Raw genomic sequence first — 23,469 nt, 5'->3', positions numbered from 1 at the left:
ACAGACTAAATAATTTAAAAATATACAAATAGAAGTATTTGCAACGTGATGTCAACACATGAAGAGTTCAATTTCTCAAAGAAATGAAATTTTCTTCCAGAATGATCATTTTTATCAAGCTTGTATATTTAAGTTCAATAATTTGACTTAAATGACAATGCAAATTACCTATTAATGGTCATTTAAGTGAAATTACTTAACTTAAATATACAAGCTTTATAAAAATGATCATTCTAGAAGAAAATTTCAGATGGCACTTAGAGGCTTTTTGCATCTAAACTCTTCACATATTTACACAGACTCATAGTACCTTCTACGTCCATGAGAGGGCGACAAATCCCAAATTAATTACCATACTGGGCGAAATATCATTTTAAAATAAAACATCTATAGCATACAAAACTCAGATCTCTGAGAAACCGGACTCTCTCGGAGAGTTCATAAAGAGATATTACCACAGTGATCAGCTTTAGAGCTCGTTGACACGGACGTGAAGTGTTTTTTTTTTTTTTTTCAGTTTCGCGGTGGACTGATCATAAGGCAGAGAGGGGCAGATTCAGGGGAGGGACGCCAGCAGCAGCAGCTCCCGGTCTCACTGCTCACACACAGGGAAGAAGACACAAGGCTGACACTGATGGTGCTGTGCATCTGATAAAAACAAACAAACGGGAGAATAAACCTGAAATTTGAGGGGAAACAGCACTGGGACAATATGCAGTGAGTATAGCAACTATTCTTCATTTAGTGGGCAGGCCAGTGTGCCGCTGGCCCTTTTAATGAGTGAACGGAGCCACACCTGCAAAACATCTCAAGCTCTGCTCTTCTTGTTGTTCCTATGGCAAAATTAAACGGTATATTTGAAATAAGGCTGCATTTTTAATGTTCCAAATGTTAATGTTTAAAACGATGATGGTTTGGAGCTATATTTTATATTTTTGCTGTGGTGTGTAATGTGTATCGGTACAGCGGATAACGGTATGACATCCAGGGGTGAGCAGCATCCAGCACACATGCGCTCTATATCCCCCGTGCTGACAGAAATAGCAAATAGGTTTCTCCTTCATGAAATTGACACCCAGTGCAGTTGTTTTCATGGCTAATTTAGAAGCAGCATGTCTCTTTTTTAATCTTTGAGGTACTTGCTATTCATCTTACTTGAATGTTTGTTTACAGTATCGCGTAGGCTACTGTATTTAATCACTACTGTGATTCGGTCATAGGCACGAGGCTTCTAAGCTGCCATGCTTATTCAGTGCTACAGAACGATTTGCCGTCCTATAAAGTAATCAATAGGCTACTAAATAGATAAACCGGCTAATTTCTTTTAATATTTCATCTCAGCCAACGGAAATAGTTTGAAAATAAGCCCAAACAGTATGCTTTGGGTTCGGTTAACTTCTTTTCAGCGGTCTCGGTCCGCTTGTTTGGTGCTTACCAGAGTTCGGATGGCAGCGTTCACACTTATTCAAATGAACCGCATTAACAAAACAATCAAACCAGAGTTAGTTTTACTCGAAACTTACATTCCGAGTGTGAACGCACCCTAAAGAATCAAGGCACTGGAAGTGTGGAACGCTGTATATTAAAAGAATGGATTTAAAGAGCTCTTTGCTCAATGCATCACTACAATCCAGACTTTATATTTCTTGCTCCATGCACACTAGTGAAAGAAACCCCACTTAGAGGTTAGAGGGTTTTGTACATGATGCATGATATTGAGCAATCTGGTAGCCTATTTGTTGTCATGTTATTTTAATTTATTCTAATAATGATAATCATAAACAGTTTTTTCCCCCGCACAAATAGTTTGACCATTTACTGCACTCTTTCTTGTAGTTATTTACAAATAGCGGCTAATGAATCGGAAATAGCTTTCTTCTGCAGTGCAAAATAAGGTTGATATTGTAGTAAGAGAATAATACAGATGCTCTTTTAATAAAAGTCTTTACAAAATCACACAACTCCACTTTAATTCAAAATGTAGACTATATTTCACAGTGCTTGCAAGGATCAATTAAAACTAAAAAGTGATTAGGTTATTGCTAATAATTTGCCTTCTAAATTGGTCTTTTTTGCATTCATTTGCATATTGAATTGTGATGGGTCTTTTTTTCTCTGCTGCGTTTCTCTGTTGCTTACTCTGAACTTTAACTTAAATGCTGTGCTGATATTTTCTTCGAGCAATACAAATCTTGTTTATTGCAACATTTCAGGAAATTGTACATTAAATCGAACTTTGCAAGTTGAGTAATGCATCACATTGAGAAAGACAAATGATAGTTGTGATGTAATGGCAACAGATAATTTCTTCCATATCGTAAAAAATAATAATAATATCTATCTATCTATCAATCGGTTGTTGATTGAATGGAGGCAGATCTGACTGCAAGCTTGCAGTTGATTGTAAGAAAGGGGCGGGGCTTAAGCGGACTAAATGACTGAAAATTTGAAAAAAAGATTTTATGAGTTGTGATATTTTGATTAAAAATTACAAAGTTAAAATATGTTATAAATTAAACATGGATAAATGATCCTTAATGAGATCATTAAGATGCATTTAGAAAATAGATTCCATTTCATGCTGACTTCAAGCATGTCAAATGAAAAGATTTATTGGTACATAAACGATACACAAAAGATTTCTGTCTGACTGATTTCTGAAAGAATGCAGTGAGCTGCATTGATGTGAAACAACCTAATAATCCATGCACTGAGAATCCTGTTTCCCTCTGTGAGTGAAACTGAGAGGATACATCATGACCGGGGCTTTAGCTAGAAGAGCAGAGACAACTGCCGGCAGACTTAATTACTCTAATGTACTACACCAGAGGGAGAGAGATGAGGGGTGGGCTGACAGTTGCTCCTGGAATCTGAATGAAAGGCCCTACCCATATCGGATGACACATGCCTCTCCATTAGTGACTCGCAGGAGTCAGTCTGAAACCCCATAAATGACCACTCCGTTCAGGAGAGGATGAAATTAGGCGCTGTTTTATTGGCACAATGAAAATATCTTCCTTGAAATACAATAAGACCTGCTTTTAGCTGAAAAAAATGTGGCGGTAAATGTATGTATAATCCTATTGTGTATTTTTGGTACTGCACATTGCCTTTTTATGATCGGTGCAGTTGTGATGAAATATGAGTATGATAAAGCTGCTCGTTTTCCTTTTCACTGAAGTGTATAGTCAAGATGGAGCATTGTTAATCTCAGGCTTCAATGAGAAGGTTGATGGGCGCATCAGTTCCTGTTGATGTTGCTTTGGAACTCAGCATGCGTACCATTTCTCCACTGTCATCCTTTCCTCTTGCTTATGAAGTGCTGATTTCTGCCACATGTGCTGAGGAATGCTGGGAAGCTTCAAAGGATTCATCAGACACTGTGTCTGAGCTGAGCCCTAATGAACAGGCCTGAAACTGCTTGGTCAGGGTTCCTCAAAGAAGGATGAAAACTGAGTGAGAACTAAAGCGAATTAGGGTCCTATTATGCTTTTCCAGTTTTTCAACTTTAGTTAGTGTGTAATGCTGCTGCTTGAGCATAAAAAAAGATCTGCAAGGTTACAAAGCTCAGTCCACTCAAAAGGGAGATCTTTTATTTAACAGAATCCCCTTTTCTAGCACTACAACAACTAGGGCCTAGCTCGTTTGGACTACAACGCGATTTTTCCAGGCTTTATGAAGTCATAGGGCCCTATCATACACCTGGCGCAATACAGTTTTCAAGTGTTTTTTGCTAGTTTCAGCCCGACGCAGTTATCATTTCCACATCCTGGACCACGTTGTTTAAATAGCAGAAGCATTTGCACCCATTTGTGCTCCCATGGGCATGTTGGTCTGAAAACGAGGTGTGTTCAGGCGCATTGTTGGCGCGTTGCTATTTTGAGGCAACTGAAATAGACAGTTTGTTTGTTAACATTTTCATTGACCAACTGAAACATGGTTTAAAGTCAATGGCGCAATATTTGTTTTGTTATTTAAAGAGCATGTTAGTAATGTGCGCCTATAGGCGGGTCCACAACGTGCATACACTTTGTACCGTAGATGGTCTGCTTGCGCGCTTTAACCTCGCGCACGAGCAGATCCGTTTCCTCGCTAGAGAAGCATTCAGTTTTTCCGCTTGCAAATTCCGCCATGTAAATAGTGAATCCGCCCTGGTGGGAGCACAACTGGCTTTTAAAGGGAACGGGAGATGAGACTCCGATTGGTTTATTGCACGTTACGCCCAAAACACACCCATTACTCATTAAGAGAATAGGGACAACCCTTTTAGATGATTTAAACTAGCAAAAGTGGATTCGGACATGCCCTAAGTGCACTTGTGCTTTAGACGATGCGCTTAGATCATTAAAATAGGGCCCATAATGTTACTCATTTAAATAATCTCCACCCATGGAATATGCAAAAAAGGGTAGAGGCCTGGTTGAGTTGAGTTAGATAAGACAGTGTTGTCGTTATGTCAAAGAGACACTGTTTTTTCCACAACGTTTCCAAAACTCATTTGTTTGACCTTACTAAGGCTGACAAACTTAGATTGGTGAAATCACTGTTCCTGAACATTTTAACCGCAACGTTTATCTCTGTGCTGCACATTTTATGGAGAACAGCTTGTTTTCTGTTGCTTTTGTAAGCTCTCGTTTTTGTAAGACGTTCTCCGCTCCTTAGGAAAGTTAACCATGGGTTTGTGATAGATTACTGTTTGTATTACCATAGTTTTCAGACAAATATCATGATTAAATGGTGGATAACATCGTATCTAAAATGTATAAGGAAATTACAAAAAACATACCACTCTGAAACGTCCTGGAAAATCCGTGCTTGCAAAATCTGTGCATGAAATCCGTTCTGGACGATCTTCTTGTTTGTTAACATTTTCAGAGTCTGAATCGGGCTTGAATTGGTTTGAAATCGCCGCCATCCTAAATATTTACACTAGAGAAGAACTCGCAGTTTTGGAGGGGTACATTTTCAAAACACGCGCTAAGTGGTGGCAATCACTACACACTGGGCCAGCTAACCAATCACAGCACATTTTGTATTTCGGAAGGAGGGGCTTCATCGAAATCAGCATGTTCAAACCAGACTTGGGTGAAAGTTGCTGTAATAATGTAAAATATGTTTAAAAAAAAAATGCATTTTTTGAACAATCAAGCATGAAAACATATTCTAATACTGTAACATCTACATCTGCCATCTATTGCTCCAACCACCAGAGGGAGCCATCTCCTGAATACTGCTGTTTTCCTTCCGCATCACTTCCTGTTCCTATCTGTTATAAACCATGTTGTTTGTACATCATGTTGTGAAGTATTGCCAGCTTACCCTGTCTCTTTTGAGTGTTTACTCTACCCTGTTTGTTTATGTTTCTATGCCTGTTTATGACCACGACTCTTGGATTACGGATTTGGGCTAGTTTGCTATCAGGACTGCCACTACTGTTTCCAAGGCCAACTTTCATCCCTATGGGCTGCAAACAAACATCTTACACGTTACATTCAATCTCTCCCACCGACCAGGCCTGATACGGTAAGAGTCTCTTTACCTGACAAGTTTGATGGCACAGCTGAAAGATGCAGAGGGTTTTTGCGTCTAATTTGAGAACCAGCCAGAAGCTTTTTTCAGAGATTTGATCAAGTGCTCATTCATGATGTCACTGTTGACTGGCAAAGCCTTCGATTGGGCATCTGCTGTTTGGGATCATAACGACCAATTGAGAACCTTGTTTGATTATTTCTCCACGCAAATATGAGAAGTCTTTGAATATCCCGCGGGAGTGAAAGATGTTTCGTTGCAGTTGCTACAGTTTCGTCAAGGAAATCGCTCAGCAGCCAATTATGCTGTCGAGTTTCGCACGCTCGCATGCATCAGTGTCGTGGGGTGGTCATGAACAGGCATAGAAACAAACAAACCAGGTAGAGTAAACATTCGAAAGAGACAGGGTAAGCTGGCAATACTTCACAACATGATGTACAAACAACATGGCTTATAACAGATAGGAATAAGAAGTGATGCGGGAGGAAAACTTCAGTATTCAGGAGATGGCTCCCTCTGGCCATTGGAGGAATGGATGGCAGATGCAGATGTTACAAGTACACCCCAAAAACGAAATTGAGACTTCGTAAAAGGGCATAATAGGACCCCTTTAAAAAAGCAAATGGGAAACCCTTCCCACCATGATTTAAAACTAATGTATCCTCTGCCCTTCAGTTCCTGTCCATTTTGTTATTCTCTTCACTCTGTTATTCATTATCAGTGTGAGAGGAGCTCTCTGTTATCTAATTTATATGTCATGGCCAACACCCTTTACTGACAAAATGGGGCGAGGTCATATAAAATAGACAGCATTCTTTCAATTCAATTCATTGAGCAGTTCATGAATAAATCCATAGGGATGTCATCTTCATTTATATAGCGCTTTTGTGGACAGAATAGTGTGGATTTCAGTACTGCAACTTTGGATATGGATATCAGGCTGAAAGTGCATGCAACTACAGAATCATTACATAATTTACTTTCCAGGATTGCAGGATTATTTTGTACACTTTTTTTCTAACACTTTCTAAAGACGTTATACAGAATCCTGCACATGACTTGAAAAAAAAAAAAGAAGATATTGTGGACTTGTGGTTCGAGCAGGGGGTTGAGTGTTGGGCATGGATTTGTGCTACGCCACTGGTTCCAATGTCTAATTAATTTGTGGCCACTGGCCAGGTTGTACTAATTTGTTCAATCATGGCTACGTGGTACTAACTTGCTCCTTTGTTTTAGTTAAAGGGGTACTTAACTGCTGGCAAAATGGGCTTTCAATTCAAATTGGCTGCCTATGCTGTTGAAAGATGAAAACATTTTTGACATTGTTGCTACCTGACTAGAAGAACTGAAGCAAAGAAAAAATGCTGTCCAAAGACACTCCCACCAGTCTGCTATGGATACACTTGACCAGAGTCAAATATCGCCTATCTTAAGTATGAAATACTAGTAAACTTTTAGTCATAATGGTGTCAACTTGTTCCCTAGTGCAAGAATTCAAAGAGTAAAGGTTTAGCAAGAGTGAGCTATTTTCGGGCATTGAATTAAGGATCCAGGGCATTGTAGGCAGTGGCTAAAGGTTGCAAAGAATCGCAAATATGGAGAGAACACTGCTACGGAAAATCTGAAAAACCACTGTGTGTTTAGTTAAAATTTCAAATTGGATGACCATGAGCAGTGTTATAGGCCAAACGGAAGGGAGAAAACTGAAAGAAACTGCAGTTCCGTCAGTTCTGCCCAACCCCCTGCAAAATGCCATCGCATACTGGTAAGAAAGCTGTTGCCATTTGGTTCCATTTTTACCATAATGCTGTTTAAATAGTAGACAAAGTACGATACAGTTTTCAGTGATAAACTTGTACTAGGTTCCCTCAATTAGTTAAATTGTGGCCATGTTTTACCAATTCGTTAATTTGTTTTGATTTGACTAAATTAAAATTAGGAACCAATTTTGTGTCCACAATTTTACTAAAACAAAGGAAAAAAATTGTATAACATGGTCACGATTGAACTAAAATGAGGGAAATAATAATTCATGGGAACAAATTTTTAATTCATGGCCACATTGTTCTTCTTAACAAATTCTTAATTTGTGGTCACAATATAAATTAAGCCCTATGGAAGCTTGTTTCCGCCACTGAATAAAAAGTAAAAAAAAGGGAATTGCAACTTTTTAATCTCACAATTCTGACTTTTTAACATGCAATTAAGAGTATATCAAGTGCCTTTGTACTAGTTTGTTCCTTTGTTTTAAATCACAAGGGTTTAGTTAAATCATGGTTAAAATTAGTTAAAAAAACATTTAGATTATTTCAATCGTGCCTCCGTTTTGATATATACTGTAACTCCTAATCATGGCTGGTTGCCAAAGCGTTGCTATGCAGTTTCTATGCAGTTTCTATGCAGTTTCTATGCAGTTTCTATGCAGTTGCTATGCAGTTGCTATAGGTCGTTGCCATAGGTCGTTGCTTATGTGTTCTGGATGGTTTCTAGTTAGGTCTCAATGATATTTTGTTCAATCTATGATATCTATGTTCAAAGCATATTGGATTTTTTTTTTTGTGAAAGTTTGTGTGTGTGTGTGTGTGTGTTGTTAAACTGGCATATTAGATAGCATGTTCATTACATTTAAGCCTTAGTTAAAGGAATAATTTACTCAACCATATTGTTCCAAACTTCTGTGGAGCACAAAAAAATATAGGCTATATTTAAAAAATGTCTCAGAATCAGTAGGTTCCAGTATTCTTTGAACCCTATTGACTTGATCTTCAGTTGGAGACAGCACTAAAAATCATACATGTTTGGAATGACATGAGGGTGGGTTGTAAATGATGACAGACTTTTCATTTTTGGGTGAACATTCCCATGCAATACAAACAGACACATTCACTGTTCATAGTGTTCTCAAAGAGTAGCATCAGCAGAATCTGGCCTTGCATCTCCTGCTGCTCAGCTGTATCTGTGACCCTTTAACCAGACATGATTGCTCTGCTGTGACGCTTCTGTCTGTGAGGCTGCTGGACGCCTCTGTCACTAGTTTTGAGCCCAAAGGCACGAACAGCCCTGCACATGGGTTAAATTTACACTATAAATCAGAGTCAGTCTATAGGGGCTTCAGGCTTAGCATGTTATTTCCTTGGCTGAATTCACTTTGGGAATCTTTAGACAGTGTGGAAATACACTGAATGCTCTCAAACTATTTGTACACTCTTAACAAAAAAAGGGTTTAATGGGGTTAGTAGAACCCAAGGGTTCTATAAAGAATGCTTTATGCCAAAAAGTTTCTAAGTAAAGGAGAAATGTCTTAAATAGTTGCATAATGCCTTCATATTTTACAGGTTATTAAAAAAAAAATCCTGCCATAAAGTATGTTTACAAGCAGTTTAATTCATAAAATGTTAATTAAAACTAAATGTATTAATTAAAACTGATCCCATGATGGAAACCTCTAAAAGGTTATATATATATATTTATCTCACACACACACACACACACACACACACACACACACACACACACACACACACACACACACACGTATATATGTATATATATATATTAGGGCTGTCAAAAGATTAATCGCGATTAATCGCATCCAAAATAAAAGTTTGTGTTTACATAATATATGTGTGTGTACTGTGTATAATTATTTTGTATATATAAATACACACACATGCATGTATATATTTAAGAAATATTTGCATACATATACTGTATATATATTTATATAGTTTATATTATATATAAATATATATTTTTTTATATATAAATAACACATTTTTCTTAAATATATACATGCATGTGTGTGTATTTATATATACAAATTTAATTATACACAGTACACACACATATATTATTAAAAACAAACTTTTATTTTGGATGCGATTAATCTTTTGACAGCCCTAATATATATATATATGGGCAGGTCTTCACAGCATGTTCTTCATATATGAAGAACATATATATATATACACACACACACACACACACACACACACACACACACACACACATACATACATGTGTGTGTATATATATATGAAGAACATGCTGTGAAGACCTTCCCAGTGTCTTCAGGCCACCAGCTCCATCCAGTACAGAGGATCCCCTGACTCTGCTTCAAGCCTCTGTGCCCATCACTCCCCCTCAGCCTGTCAACACATCGGCTCCACCCTGGCTCCTGCCTCCCTCCCACCGGAAATCATCGGCAATATGGCTTCTCCGGCTCCGCCTTGGTTGGAAATTGTCCTGCCTGCAACTTCGGCTCCGTCTGGCGCCACCCTTCCCCTGGCTCCGCCTTCGTCCTCAGTCCCACCGGCTTCGCCTCTGTCCTCTCGTTCCACGGCTATACCTTGAACGCTCATCGCTGCGGGTACACCTCCAGTACCTCGTCGGTCATATGCAAGGGTGCGTTCCATCAGGTCGTCTCCATCATGGCTCCTCCCGCTTTGACTCCTCCCTAGGAACTCGTTCTGACTGACCTCTGGCTCAACATCCAGCTCGTCTTGCTCCTGGCTTCCCCCTGGCTCCTCCCACCCTCCACTCCCCCATGGACTTATTCTTTGGACTTGGACTCTCCTCCTGAGCCCCCACCTTCCCTCCCTCAGTTGGACCGGATACGGCAGGACGGACCTTTCCAGAGGGGGGCATACTGTCAGGGATCCTATGTTTCGTGTTTTTCCTAGTTTGTCTAATTATTGATTTCATTCACCTGTTCTGTCAATTATGTCATTAGTTCTCCTGATTATTTAAAACCTGTGTCCTCCCTTGTTCTCTGTCCATTCTCATCCATTTATGCGTTTGTCAATGCTGTTGAAATAATAGAGGAATTAATAATGAGTATCTCCTGCGTGTTTCTTATTAAAGATTATTCTGTGTATTCATCATCTTCGTGAGCTTTGATGCCACGTTACGTGACAGCATGTGTGTTGGTGAACTTTAAAAATGCAGGAGAGAAGGATCTAAATGCAGCAATTACCTTTATTAACAAAAACAAAATACAAGGAACAGTACAACAGAGAACTCAGGAATCAGCCATGGAAGGACAAGACCTGACAAAGAACATGGGAAAACACTGGGGTTAAAATACACAAGATAAAGAGGTGTACAAGGGACAGGTGAAGGTGACGAGTAGCCATGGAAATAAATAAGGGTAGCTATGGTGACAAACAAGGGCTTAAATATCCTTAAATAGGGCACTATTTGAGGGGACAGCCATTTGTAGTGGTGTCCGAAACCAACATGGACGTTATTGAGTGCACTCATTCAATCCCACAATGCACCGCAATAACAAGTGTTCAGCCGATATACACTCAACAGGCTATAAAACGACTGTGAGAGTTGCGTGTCAAATAAATTATCGCATAAAGATGTCGCCCGCAGCTAATTCATCCATCCTGGTCATCCTACTTATCTATGTGAGTACAGTGTAATATTATTCAGGTATAATCCTTTTTAATTGATTAAATTATTTAATTAAGGTTTATACATGCTAGTTTCCATGACAGAGTTCAAGATAAATCTTTTCATTACTACTGGAGCTGCCAGTTTGTTAAGTTTCAAATGATTATTAAACAGCAAGCACAAACTATGTTCAAAATGCTCTTCTCTAGAGAGTCATTAAATGGCTTCTCTGGGGTAAATGTAACATTACGTGACATATTACTTACAACAGGGGTGCCCATCCTGGATCTGCCTACCAGCAGAGTTCAGATCCAACCCTGATCCAACACACCTGTCTGTTAGGGGTGTAATCCGGACAGTTCATCACGATATGATACGATATCGATTCTCTCAGCCAGCAATATGATATTTGCCGATACCTCAAAAAATTCTGCGATGCAATTACGATTCGATTCAGGGCTATATCGATTGATTTATTGATATTTAGATAGTATGTGCCAAGTTTACACAACCAGTTACGTTTATTAGCCTAACTCACAAATGCAACCAAAATAGATAACATGAACGTTTAATTAAACTCTTTGAAAATTGCACACCCTCTCCCAATTGGGACATTTACAACAGAAGAGTTAATTTGCAAAAACAGATAACTCCGGTCTTGTTCATTTTCATAAATCATGTTTTTCAAAAATTACAGGTAAAAGTATGTTTTTTTATATATAAAAGTTTTTAACTCCACATTTCACAGATAACTCCACATTTCATGTTTCAGAGTTAAACAAGACCAAGTAATTGCTATGATACATAATAAAACACTCGGTTAATCTTTGTAACGTTGATCTCCTCAGCTGACATAGATGCCTGACAAACTTTGTTGTTGTGATTAGACGGAATACCACTAACGTGCTGCTTTAGCAAGTTTCCGTGGAAAAGTTTCAGCTTTTATTTTCCTTTTACGCCCCGAAGAAGATATAATCAAGTTCGTTGAAATGATCCATACTCGATCAGCTTTGACGAAACCCCTCTCAGCTAGCGCGTCATTTCTAAGTGACTTAACAGCCTTGCTGAGTCGCTAAAGCTGATTGTGTCCACAAACAACAAGGGTGCTTGTCGGTTTCTGCTGTACAACATGAACTTGCATTGCCTACCGACTTTTGTGACAAAACATGTTTAGGGTTCAGTCAATCTTGTCAGGCGTCTATTTCAGTTGAGAAAAGTTACGTGAGGATGTGGTGAGTGTCAAAATAAAGGCACCGTATATTGATATTTTATGTGTGGCATCAATGCATTGTATCGTTAGATGTTTGATAGATTTATTGTTATACCCCTACTGTCTGTAATGATCAAGTGCTCCTGAAGATCTTAATTAGCTGCTTCAGTTGTGTTAGATCAGGGTTGGAGTTGAACTTTGCAGGAAGATAGATTTCCAGGAACAGAATTGGGCACCCATATTTTTCCATAATCCAATTTCATTTTTACAGACTTTTCCAGACCTGGAAATTACTCAAATAAAATTCCATACCCATCCAAACTGCTTACTCTCTTACTCAAGTGTTGGAAATGAACTCGCTCGTTTTTATTCACTCTTCAAGTGGACTATTAATGGACTGATGAAGGGAATAGTGAATGAGGGTTTAGGGGGCGATTTCGAACTCAGCAAACAAAGAAAGCAAAGGAAACAAGAACTAAACACAGGAAGTGAACCGAAACAATAGGAACAGCAAATACACTTCAACATAAAAGTCCTTTACACAACATGAGACCACAAGACTGGGATCGTGACAGCCTGGAAGCCTTCGTGCTTATCCTCTCCTCCATGAGCAGCAGTAGTAAAGGTTAAACCAATAATCTCTAGACATTGACATTCTTAGCCTTGACATTTAAGTGTGTTTTACTGAGTTATGGTTATTTGTTTTGTAGGGTCATTATAGGAGCATGGCTCATTAGGTGGATTCTTTAGACTGTTCTGCTACTGGGATGTAGACTGCCTTAAAGACATGAACTGTTGTTCATTTGATTTAACATTTGGGTGTGAACTGAGGTTTTTGTGTAATACGTTTTTGTTTGATATTACTGTGTTACTTAGATAGGCCTAATTAAATTGACACGGAACTTAGTTGTCCTATTTAAAGGAAAACATAAAAATATGCAATAATGTTTGCTAGTTATTTCCATTATTATTCGATTTTGTACTTTAATCTTTAACCTTGTAATGTTTTGCCTCAAAAAAGTCAAAAGTATATGAGTCATAGTTTTCATTAAATGAAATAAAGCCTAGATAGATAGATAGATAGATAGATAGATAGATAGATACATAGATAAAAATGTTGCCTAGGCAATTAACTGAAATAAAATAAGTTGAAGTAATAAAATAAATTAAAGCTAAATAGAAAAAAACAAAACAAAAACGCACATTATAACACTTAAAGCAATATGGTTTCTTGATCAGTAACCTGAAAATGAAATGATAAAAAATAATACAAAATATTGTTAATAATAATAAGTAATAAAAAAGTCAGTTTTATTGGGCCCTTAATTTTTATTTAGAGGTGAGAACAGACTGGAAGGTAATCTATTTTCAATCATTAATCTATTTTCTAAGTAGAACACAAATTAGTTCTTTGGTCAAGGTCTGACATGAATAGTTCTCTTAATGTTTCTGTTTGCGGGACACTCCCGCAGTCATGGGGTCTCAAAGCTGCTCTTTGTGTCTCATGCTTTTTTTCACTGCAGGAGGACATTTGCTCATCCACACGACCTCAAAACATCCCTGAACTCAGCTGAGAGACGTGAAATGATCTGACTTCTGAAACTGTTAGAAGAATGCATTCAGACCGTGATGAGATGAGGTGCTGCTTTATTGAGTGGAAAAACATCTGTTTTAGTTCTCTAGTATGTCTGATGTGATTCCTTTAGAGTAAAAGAGATGCCTTGAATTCCTTCTTCTCCCTAGACTGTTTTCAAACAAGCGGTGCATGTTACAAGCAGCTTAATTTGTGAAATATGTAATTAATCTAAGAAAATACCAGAGGAAACACTCATTTCCTTTTATGGCCTATCATGTTCCATCAGAGACATCATATTATTGTGGCCAAGAGAATAAAATAGATGTGGACTTGTGGATGATTTTGTACAATCAGAACCTGTTACTTAATGTTTTTCTTCAATGCAGATGCTAGTCAGCAACACACATATCCAACTTGCCAATGTAAATGTAAAAATTCTCTATTAACTGTCAGCCAAGATTAATTTATTCTGTCCTGGATAGCAGGGTTACAGAGGGAAAACTACTATGCGGCTAGTCTTGTGATCTTGAAGATGTGAGGCAATCATGCTTCAGGCTACTAATATGCCTGGAGTATCATGTGAATGCACATCATTCACATATCATATCATTTTTTAACATAAAAACTTAAAAAAATCATGAATTTAGTAGCTAGTATTTTTATTTACTTTTAGTAATGAGTAAATTATTCAGTGACTGTCCAAACAAATTGGAAAAACCTTCATCTTCTGCCCAAAGCTGCTGTCACAATCATGTCCTGTTTAGTTTTGTTTTGTGTCACTGTTCTGCCTGAGTTATAGTTTATTGTTAGTTACCATAGTTTCTAATTAGTCTTGCACCTGTTCCTGTTCCTTGTTCCTAGTGTCATGAAACCCCTGTTGTAGCCTGGTCGTTCACAACTCAGCTTTGAAAAAGACTGGGCATGTAAAGCTGTGGAAAAGTGGGAGTGTAGAGGGTGTGAAGAGGGGAGAAACCACCAATAAAAAAGACCTGCAACACACTCATTATTCAGGCAAATGAAAATTAAAATTAGAGGTCTACCGATGGTGGATTTTACCAATAACGATAGGTAGGTTAGCCCACGCTGGTTGATGACCGATTAATCAACCGATAGTTTTTTAAATGGATACTGAATAAAAACAAACATAACACATTAAATAGTGCTGAACTTTATTACAAAAATTGAAAAACAGTACTGAACCATGAAAATGTACTGTACTTTTTCAATATAAAAAAATAAAGTATACCTTGATCATTAGTTATGTTAGTTCAGTCCATTAACTAATGTTAAGAGATACAACTAGTGCTTTTATTAACCTTAGTTAATGTTGCAAGTGGAATCTTATTGTAAAGTGTTACCATTTCATATGAACCCAAACAGTAATTCTTACAGATGGCCATTTTTAAATATCTACACAAAGGCCATAGCATTGAATTTAGACGCATGTATATTGTATACTCTCACACTTAATACGCTTCTATGTTAGAACACTTGATTATTTAATCAAAACAGCAAAAAGTGTGTTAGTGACGATAAAAAAGAGCTGAAATTGAATGTGTTTCTGATTTGTTTACATGTTTCTGTCAACTGCAAGACGATACAGTTTGCTTTCTCTTGTCCACTAGCTTTATATATATGCATCTTCGCTATACAACTTGCTTGCATTTTTTTTCCTACTGTTTTAACCATTTTCTGTTTTAAATCCACATCTGAACTGAAGTGTCCCGCTCTGTTCAGCCTCACGTGTCAAAACAAACTCCACAAGGCGTCAGTGATAGTTTTAATTTCGCCTCTAGAAGCCGCTCTCGTACTGTGTAATGACAGCGCACCAGGACACAACCCAGAAAAACAAGCGGTAGGGATTTTTTTCTGATAACTGATTGTTCCAGCAATCGACTATCGGTGTCAATTAATTGGCAAAACCGTTCAATCGTTAGACCTCTAATTAAAATATGAGTGGAGAAAAACACAAACAAACAACAGAGTTGGGGTAATTAAGGCATAGGAACTTTTTTGCCCTGGTCTACATTATTGTCTTCTGTGGATCAGAATAATCCACCATGTCATTGTGTTCATGTTTAGATGTACCACTATCAGGGTCTGAAGTTAACTCTCCTGACTGCTTTGTCGGACAAAAAAAGGCGGATTCGGCGGATTATGATTGGCCAGATCGCTTGTCAATCAAACTCCCCGCGAAGGGTCGATTCTCATTGGCTGCCTGCCAATGTGGCAGGTAGATTGACAGTGTTACCCGCCAATTGCAGAATTCACCCGCATTTGGCGTGTGGTCGGGTGTTAATTTCAGGCCCTGACCACTATATCAGTGTCCTTATTTGCACATATATATTTCATTTGAAGACATGATGAAATATGTGCGCATACACAATGCTGGCTCATGTTTGGACCAGGAGAGTATGTGAAATATGTCCGTAAACTTGAAAAACTCTTGCTCAGGTCCGGATAGGAACTGTGATTGCCAGTGTTGTGAAACTCATTGTGGCGTTCCATGCAGAAACCGCCCTCATGTGCATGTTGTTACAAATTAATTATTGTAACAGTCATATTTACTGTGTTGGTAGTCAAACTCTAGTTCTTTCCTGGGAAAAAAGCAAACAACATTTTTGTGCTGTACTGTACTGAGGAAATATATTACGCCAAGCTGAACAGGCAGAGGTGAACAAACCGGTCTTGTCACATTTGACATGCGATCTCATGCATAATTTAGCGCAGTGATTGTATTAAATAAGTCTGTTCTCATGAATAATACGGAGAAACTGATGACATAAAAGAGTACTCTCCAGCCACGGCAGCCAATAACCACTTCGAATTATCCAATATACCTCACTTTTCGTGATGTTGGTTCAACTTTGCTTTTTAAACCAGAAGAACGAAATAGCCACTTTTCCCTTAATAATAAACATAACGAGTGCTATTGTTGTTTTCATTGACATGCAACCTGTTCATAGTGATGAACTACACTACTGTTGTACACTACTACAATACTGAAAGAAATTACTTTTATTCAGCAAGGAGACATTAACTTGATCAAAAGTAAGATTTATAATTTTTCAAAAGATTTATTATTTCTATAACGTTCTATAATTATGTCTATGACTTTCCATTCATCGAAGACTCCTGAAAAAAATGCATCACGGTTTCACAACTTTTTTAACATTGATAAGAAATGTTACTTGAGTCAAATCTGTCACGGTTGGTAGCTGTAGAAATCGTAAGATGCAGGAGTAGGAACAAAAACAGTCTTTAATAATAAATTCAAAAAGGAAACACGCAAAAGATTAGCAGGAATAAAACATAATACAAAGACGATACCAGACAATGAACGGAACAAAACAGGGAGAATATAAGCAAACAAGGAACTAAATGGGACACAGACAGGTGTAATTAATCAAGAAATTAACAAGTAATTAAACCACAGGGAATCAGGAAAGAGGGAAAACCAAACTTACACGTCAACGATGCACTAACAACGGAAATGTTTTTCCTTCACTTTTTTCACATACAGCTCACACGTCAAAATGATCCCCGTTCACACACGGATCCGCAAAAATGACTAAAAACGACTAAAAACGTTGATAGTTGAACAATTGCCACCAACTGTCTCTACGATCACCGTAGGCTCACGATGCTTTTGGGAAACGCAGCCCAGGCCAGTAGTTGCCGATGTCACTTTGTAAAGAAACACTACACGTCTATAGACTGAACATTGTAATATGTCACAATATTACTCTTTTTACTGTATTTTTGATTCAATAAATGCAGCCTTGTTAAGCATAAGAGACTTTAAAAAAAAAAAAAAACAACACAAAACTTTTGAACAGTATAGTCTACACTTATTGAGGGGAACTGACAAGCACTAAAAATCACACCAGTTATTTAAAAGTAATTGCAAAAACATATTATTAAATTAAAATTAAGTTATATTTTAAAATTGATAAGTATTGTGGTGTTTGTAGTGTGACTAACTGAAAAGAGCAACTTAACTGAGTAGCTTTAGTAGCTTCCCCATTACTGGCTCTTACATAACATTACAAGACAACTTGGACACGCTGTTGACAGCTATTAAAGCGTTAAGCTTGTAAAGGAAATCTAATCAGCTGGCGAATGGGGCGTGCTGACCGGACCTGCTCTGAGATCCTGCTGTTGTTTGTGCTAGTTGTGGCAGATAAGCATGTGACGGGAGGAAAATTAACAAGACACATGACCCTCATTTTACAGATGACTGAGCCTCCACTGCACAGAATCTGCAGCTGTACAGATTTTTTTTTTTTTTTTAAAGAGAAGAGCGAAAAGTTCTTACAGAAGAAACCTTACGGTTCTGTGAGAATTACATTATTATGTCATTTTATGCCTGACAACACTGACCTACTGACCCTGGCCTGAACCCAGCACTGCGGCAGACTTGCACTGAGCTCAATATGTAGGGAACGGTTTCTTTTTATGAAGCATTTTCTTCTTCTGTTTGTGAAGCTAACTAACCTACTTTTCTTGCTTCTTACCCAATATAGGTATCTATATCTGTATTTGTAAATCATTTATAGACTGATTCCACTCAAATGTGTAAACATTAGCGAAATTCGGAGTAGCATATTAGCATAGCAATTATTGTCGTTCAGTGGTATTTTTATATTCCAAATTCAGCCTGTTTGTTTGACAATCCCTGACAAAATATTGGCTCAACCAGTGTTGGGCTGTTCACTCCAAGATGAATGTCTGGTGTGAAAATGTGACACGATAAACATCTTAATTAAACTACAACTGTGTTACACTCATGATCAGACTATTTTGCTAAGTGACAAAGAAAGAATCTGAAAATGTGAAAATAAGACCGAATTTTTGCATCAAACATTTGTGTTGGTGTGAATAGGCCTTTAGGGACTTATTGTTTATCCATCTTATTGCTAGTCAAGGGGAGTGTTTGGGGAAACCTGTTTGGAAACAGTCATTGGAATAGCATACTAGCATACTGCTCTCACTATTTTTGCCATATATAGGAAGAGTAATGCTATTATGCTATTCCCAGTTTAGCCATTGCCTTTACACTTCATTTGTGCTGCAAGTGACAGGAATTATTTTCTTCAGTATTGGTTGCAAATGACATGTAATAGTTGAAAGCAAACAAAAACATGCATTTTACGCAATATCTAGTCAAAATTGACTAAAATGTTGAAAACACTTCTGTCATCTGCCAGTCTGGTACAATTATCTCAAACCAAATACTTTGCATAACAACACAACTATAGTTTGCTTGCATTAATTATTTGTGTCCATAATATAGATCTGTTTAGTTGTTTTGCTTAATGCTGGAGTGTGTTATCAGGTGGCTGGAGAACTGCAGTGTTTTGTTCAGTGAATCATCAATCTGTCTGGATGTGAAATTTGCTGAGTAATCATTTCTGATCAATGCAGAGGTAAAGCAGAACACACACACACACACACACTTATTGTCATGTTTTGATTTCATCTTCGGTCTGTTTTTTTGTTGTTGTTCATGTCTGTTTTCGAGGTCAGCTTTCTAGTTTGTTAATTAGTTAACTCTCTTCATCTGTTCCCTGCCTGTTCGTCTCCATGGTTTCTGATTGATTTGAGTATTCTGTTCAGGTGTGTCTTGTTTATTATCTCATTAGCTCCTTTGTTTGCCCGTTTATTTAAGCCCTCAGTTTCTTCCTATTTCTAGTTCTGCATTTTTTAAGTTCTATGTGTTATTTGGTTGTATTTTTTTCTAGATTTTCTCCTGTTTGGTATGTAGAATATCATATTAAATTTCTTCTTGAGTTTCACCTTTATTGTGCGCTTTATTACAGACACCTAACCATGACACTTATGTTATACCAATTTTAGATTTGTTCCATGATAAAGAAGGGAAGACTGCTACGTTTTTATATTTTATGTAAAAAATGTGAATGGTTTGTTACAATTTTAAGGTGTTGTTGGTGGTTACCAGGGTGTTGGTGGTCGCTAAGGTGTTCTGAATGGTTATTAGCATTTTGCTGTTGATTTGCTAGGGTTTTCTGGGAGTGTTGCCAGGTAGTTCTGGGTAGTTGTTTACTTGTCCAAATCAAAAGATCTCACTCTCAATTTGGTCTGCACGATTTGGGGAGAAACACTAGTTGTGATAAAAAAAATCCAGGTTTGCTGTGGTTTGTAGAGCTGCACAATTTGGCCAAAATTTTGTGAATGCATATGCTAATATGGCTACAAAACAATATCCATAATATAAAGCCCCAAAAGTTTTCTTTTAAGTGCTTCTCATTACAAGTTTGGGAAGATGGTTGCCTTGTTCCCAAATGCACATTAAATCGACCCAAACTTTTGCATTTACTGCAAACCAAGCCACTCTGAGATGCTGCAAACATCAGATAATGGACCACTCATGTGTAAGAATACAGCGCCGTGCTTCACTCTGGTGCATATATTTATCAAATTAAATCACAGCTTTTGTGATTAGATCATTGCACTAAGCCATATTGCGATTCCGGTTTAATTTCGATTAATCATCCGGCCCAACTCGTCTCTGTTATTCTGCTCCATAGTTATGGCTCAGGACGCTCCTTAAATATAAGTCTATAGTGATTTCCAGTTCGCGAATAAATCTTTCCTTTGATCTGGTTCTTTTTAGTGAACTAGATGAACCAGTTCACCAAATTGGACTGAACCTTCTGTAACAACTCATGGCTTGAGTCAGCACAGATCTAGTTGCTCAATCAAAATGAGCCAATTCCTAGTATATCCTATGATGCCAGATTTTGCCAACTCATTCAGTGTTTCAGTTAGTCCAACAGTACACTGAACTGAGAACAGTCTTTTGGACATATCCGACATGCTGAGAACTGTCTGCCATAAAGGGAGGGGGGATGTATGTTTCTAATGTCTTTTGCTGTAAATAAAATGCATTGGAAATATAACAGTTTTCCGATGCTAGTAGTTCAACTGCAGTACACTAGTACACTGAACTGAGGAAACAGTTCAGACTCAGACATCTCCGCGAAGAACCAATGATATAGCTGATATGAGCATGCAAAAACTAGCAGTTGACTTGAATGACAGGGCGAAATGGTTTATAAAGAGGTGAGTTAAGACTAGTTTATTCACTTCATGCTTTAGACATTTAACATCTGTGTTTCACATCATGATTTAATAATATAATTGCATATACGTGACATCTTTGCATGATTGCGTATATTAACTGGTGAATCGGTTTTCTGAACCGGTTTCATTGAAACTAACTGTCCAAAAGCACCAGTTTGCAGAAAAGAATTGGACTTCCCATTACTAGTCTATAGGATTTTTCCATCTGTTTTAACGACCGGTATCGGTATCTAAAAGCAAGATCGGTATCTCCAATGATGGTTTGGATATTTGAGATTTAGACATAAATTCAGTATATTATAGTAGTTCAGATAAAAAGCATAGTTTTAAACATCATACTACCAGTCATATTGCCTTCCAAAAGGATGTTTGCATAATCACCTAGTGTTGGCGTATGGTTACCAGGTTCAGCATCATGCACTAACTCCACTCTTTTGCTGCTGTCATCCGTTCAGTTCCTCTGCCAGGCTGTTTGTACAGGTGTTATGTTTTACTTGTGGGGGGGATGGGAATGCGAATGTGGTGGGTCGGAAAACAACCTTCACATTCTTCTTTTCCCTGATGGCATAGGAGCCTCCACCACAGCTGTGTCCTTCAGCAGACGGGGCTGACAGCAGGGGTCCATCTTACTGTTTGGAAGACCTTTTAGGCTGGGCTTTTAGCGAATGAACAAGGAAATGTGTGTGTTGACAATAAATGAGGGAGTGAGTTGAATAAGGATGTTCCTGATTGGAAAACCTATTTCATTTGTAATAACTTCACACTGCCATTTGTCTACAGCAATCTGTCCCGCATGAGGACGTGGTCAATGTTAACATGGTTCTTCAGCAATTTTATGCTATTTATGGAAACAATTGCACAAACCTTACAAAGGAATTTTTGCAGTTTCACTCCAATACTGAATATTTTCTTTTCTTGCTCAATCAAACTCAGCATGAATCAAATCTCTGAAAGCTCCAGAATCGTTTTTTCAAACATTTCCCTTCTTGCATTGTGAGAAAGCACCATTTTAAGCTGCATCTCTTGGCTGTCTTTATCAGAGATGGCAAAAGTACTCACTTCCTGTACTCAAGTATAAGTATAGATACTTGTGTTAAAAAATACTGTGGTAAAAGTAGAAGTACTGATTTAACTTCTTTACTCAAGTAAAAGTAACAAAGTAGCCTACAGGCTTGGAAATTTACTTAAAGTATAAAAGTAAAAGTAGCCTTGCAATGACCATTTTTTTATGCAAAGCTATCTGGACCACACAAATGTTACTAGAGTGCAAGCTGAGAAACTTAAGTGGATTTGGAATAAAGGTTCTTTATATGCCATTGCCTACAATTTAAATGGGTGTCTGCCAATAGGCCTAAAACATCACATAGCCTATGTGATTATTGTGACAGACTGGGACTCCAGGTTAATAAGATTCTGACTGAGTAGCAAGATATGAATTCAGTTGTGATTCTGTGAGAATTCACAGATCCAGTTTCTCTTTTTTAATCTTCCCGGAGAACTCCGGTCAATTTTAACATTGAGCTCTTTTTTTTGTAAATTTGGAGTGCTGTCAGTACAGAGAACAACGACAAAAATCGGTGTTGCCTACACCGTGTTATCCTCTTTTTAAAATTTGCACCCTGTTGACTTAAATGGGGCAAGTTTTAAACCTGCTTTTAGCCTCTTAACATCCTTGATGTGTCATTACAAGTGCACCAGCCATGTGAGTGATTCCTTCAGAGTGAACACAGTGAATCTGACTGCAGTAGATGTGAAAGATATGAATAAAAATTATGTTAATTCAGCCAGCGCACATACCTGTATTTACTTCCTGTTTTCAGTCGAAGTCCACAGTAGTCGATTGTCGAGTTCATAACTAAACTAAACCTATGCGCGTTAACTCGACAATCGACTACAGTGGACTTCAACCAAAAACAGGAAGTAAATACAGGTATGTGCGCTGGCTGAATTAACATCATTTTATTCATATCTTTTTTTAAAACTTGCCCCATTTAAGTCAACAGGGTGCAAATTTTAAAAAGAGGATAACACTGTGTAGGCAACAACGATTTTTGTCGTTGTTCTCTGTATTGACAGCACTCCAAATTGACAAAAAACTGAGCTCAATGTTAAAATTGACCGGAGTTCTCCTTTAATTTATAGCATCAAATAAACATGAATGAACATAAATCTATCTTAATAATCAATAACAATATGCTTCCATCATGATTCTTAATTAACACTTCAAAATCAGGGCTCTTGGAAAATTCCCCAATGGTAATTACAACATTGTGGTTGTGTGGGTATGATCATCTCATATACAGTATATATGCAATATGTGAAGGCGGCAACTATGTAATTTTACACTCAGTCTTCTGAATTCACCAAAACAGCTAAGAGAGTCAAATTACCAACAGGAAGCAAATCTGTCCTCTGTTTGGGACCATTGTTGTATCTACCAGCCTAATATATTTCTCTGTCTTTCAGGATGTCAGAATCAGGCTCACAGCAGGAACGGCTCCAGGCTATTGCAGTAAGTGAGATTCTCACACACCACGTTCCCGTGGCAGTCCTAATAAACCCACCTACTGAACCCATTTCACAAATCTGAAACTGGGTCAGAGATTTTTACATACAGTATGTGGCTTAAAAACAATTTGTCTGCCCC

The 23,469-nt window shown here is 37.8% G+C and overlaps 1 protein-coding gene across 4 annotated transcripts in view; it reads left to right on the top strand.

Moving 5' to 3' along the window:
• The first annotated feature begins 398 nt into the window (after positions 1-398).
• palm1a (paralemmin 1a) overlaps positions 399-23,469 on the top strand; it is a 56,091-nt gene continuing 33,020 nt past the window's right edge. For 2 of the 4 annotated variants that reach the window (XM_079857668.1, XM_079857669.1), the window contains exons 1-2: positions 400-717; positions 23,289-23,334. In XM_079857668.1, coding sequence (XP_079713794.1) covers positions 713-717; positions 23,289-23,334 — 51 coding nt within the window. In that variant the 5' untranslated portion in view covers positions 400-712. Of the gene's footprint in view, positions 718-23,288; positions 23,335-23,469 lie in introns of all 4 variants that reach the window. The other 2 variants (XM_079857667.1, XM_079857670.1) reach the window with 2 other exon arrangements.

This window comes from Squalius cephalus, assembly GCF_949319135.1.
Source record: "Squalius cephalus genome assembly, chromosome: 22".
Lineage (NCBI taxonomy): Eukaryota > Metazoa > Chordata > Actinopteri > Cypriniformes > Leuciscidae > Squalius > Squalius cephalus.
The sequence above is the reverse complement of the archived record's forward strand: the minus strand, read 5'-3'. Positions and strand labels throughout refer to the sequence as shown.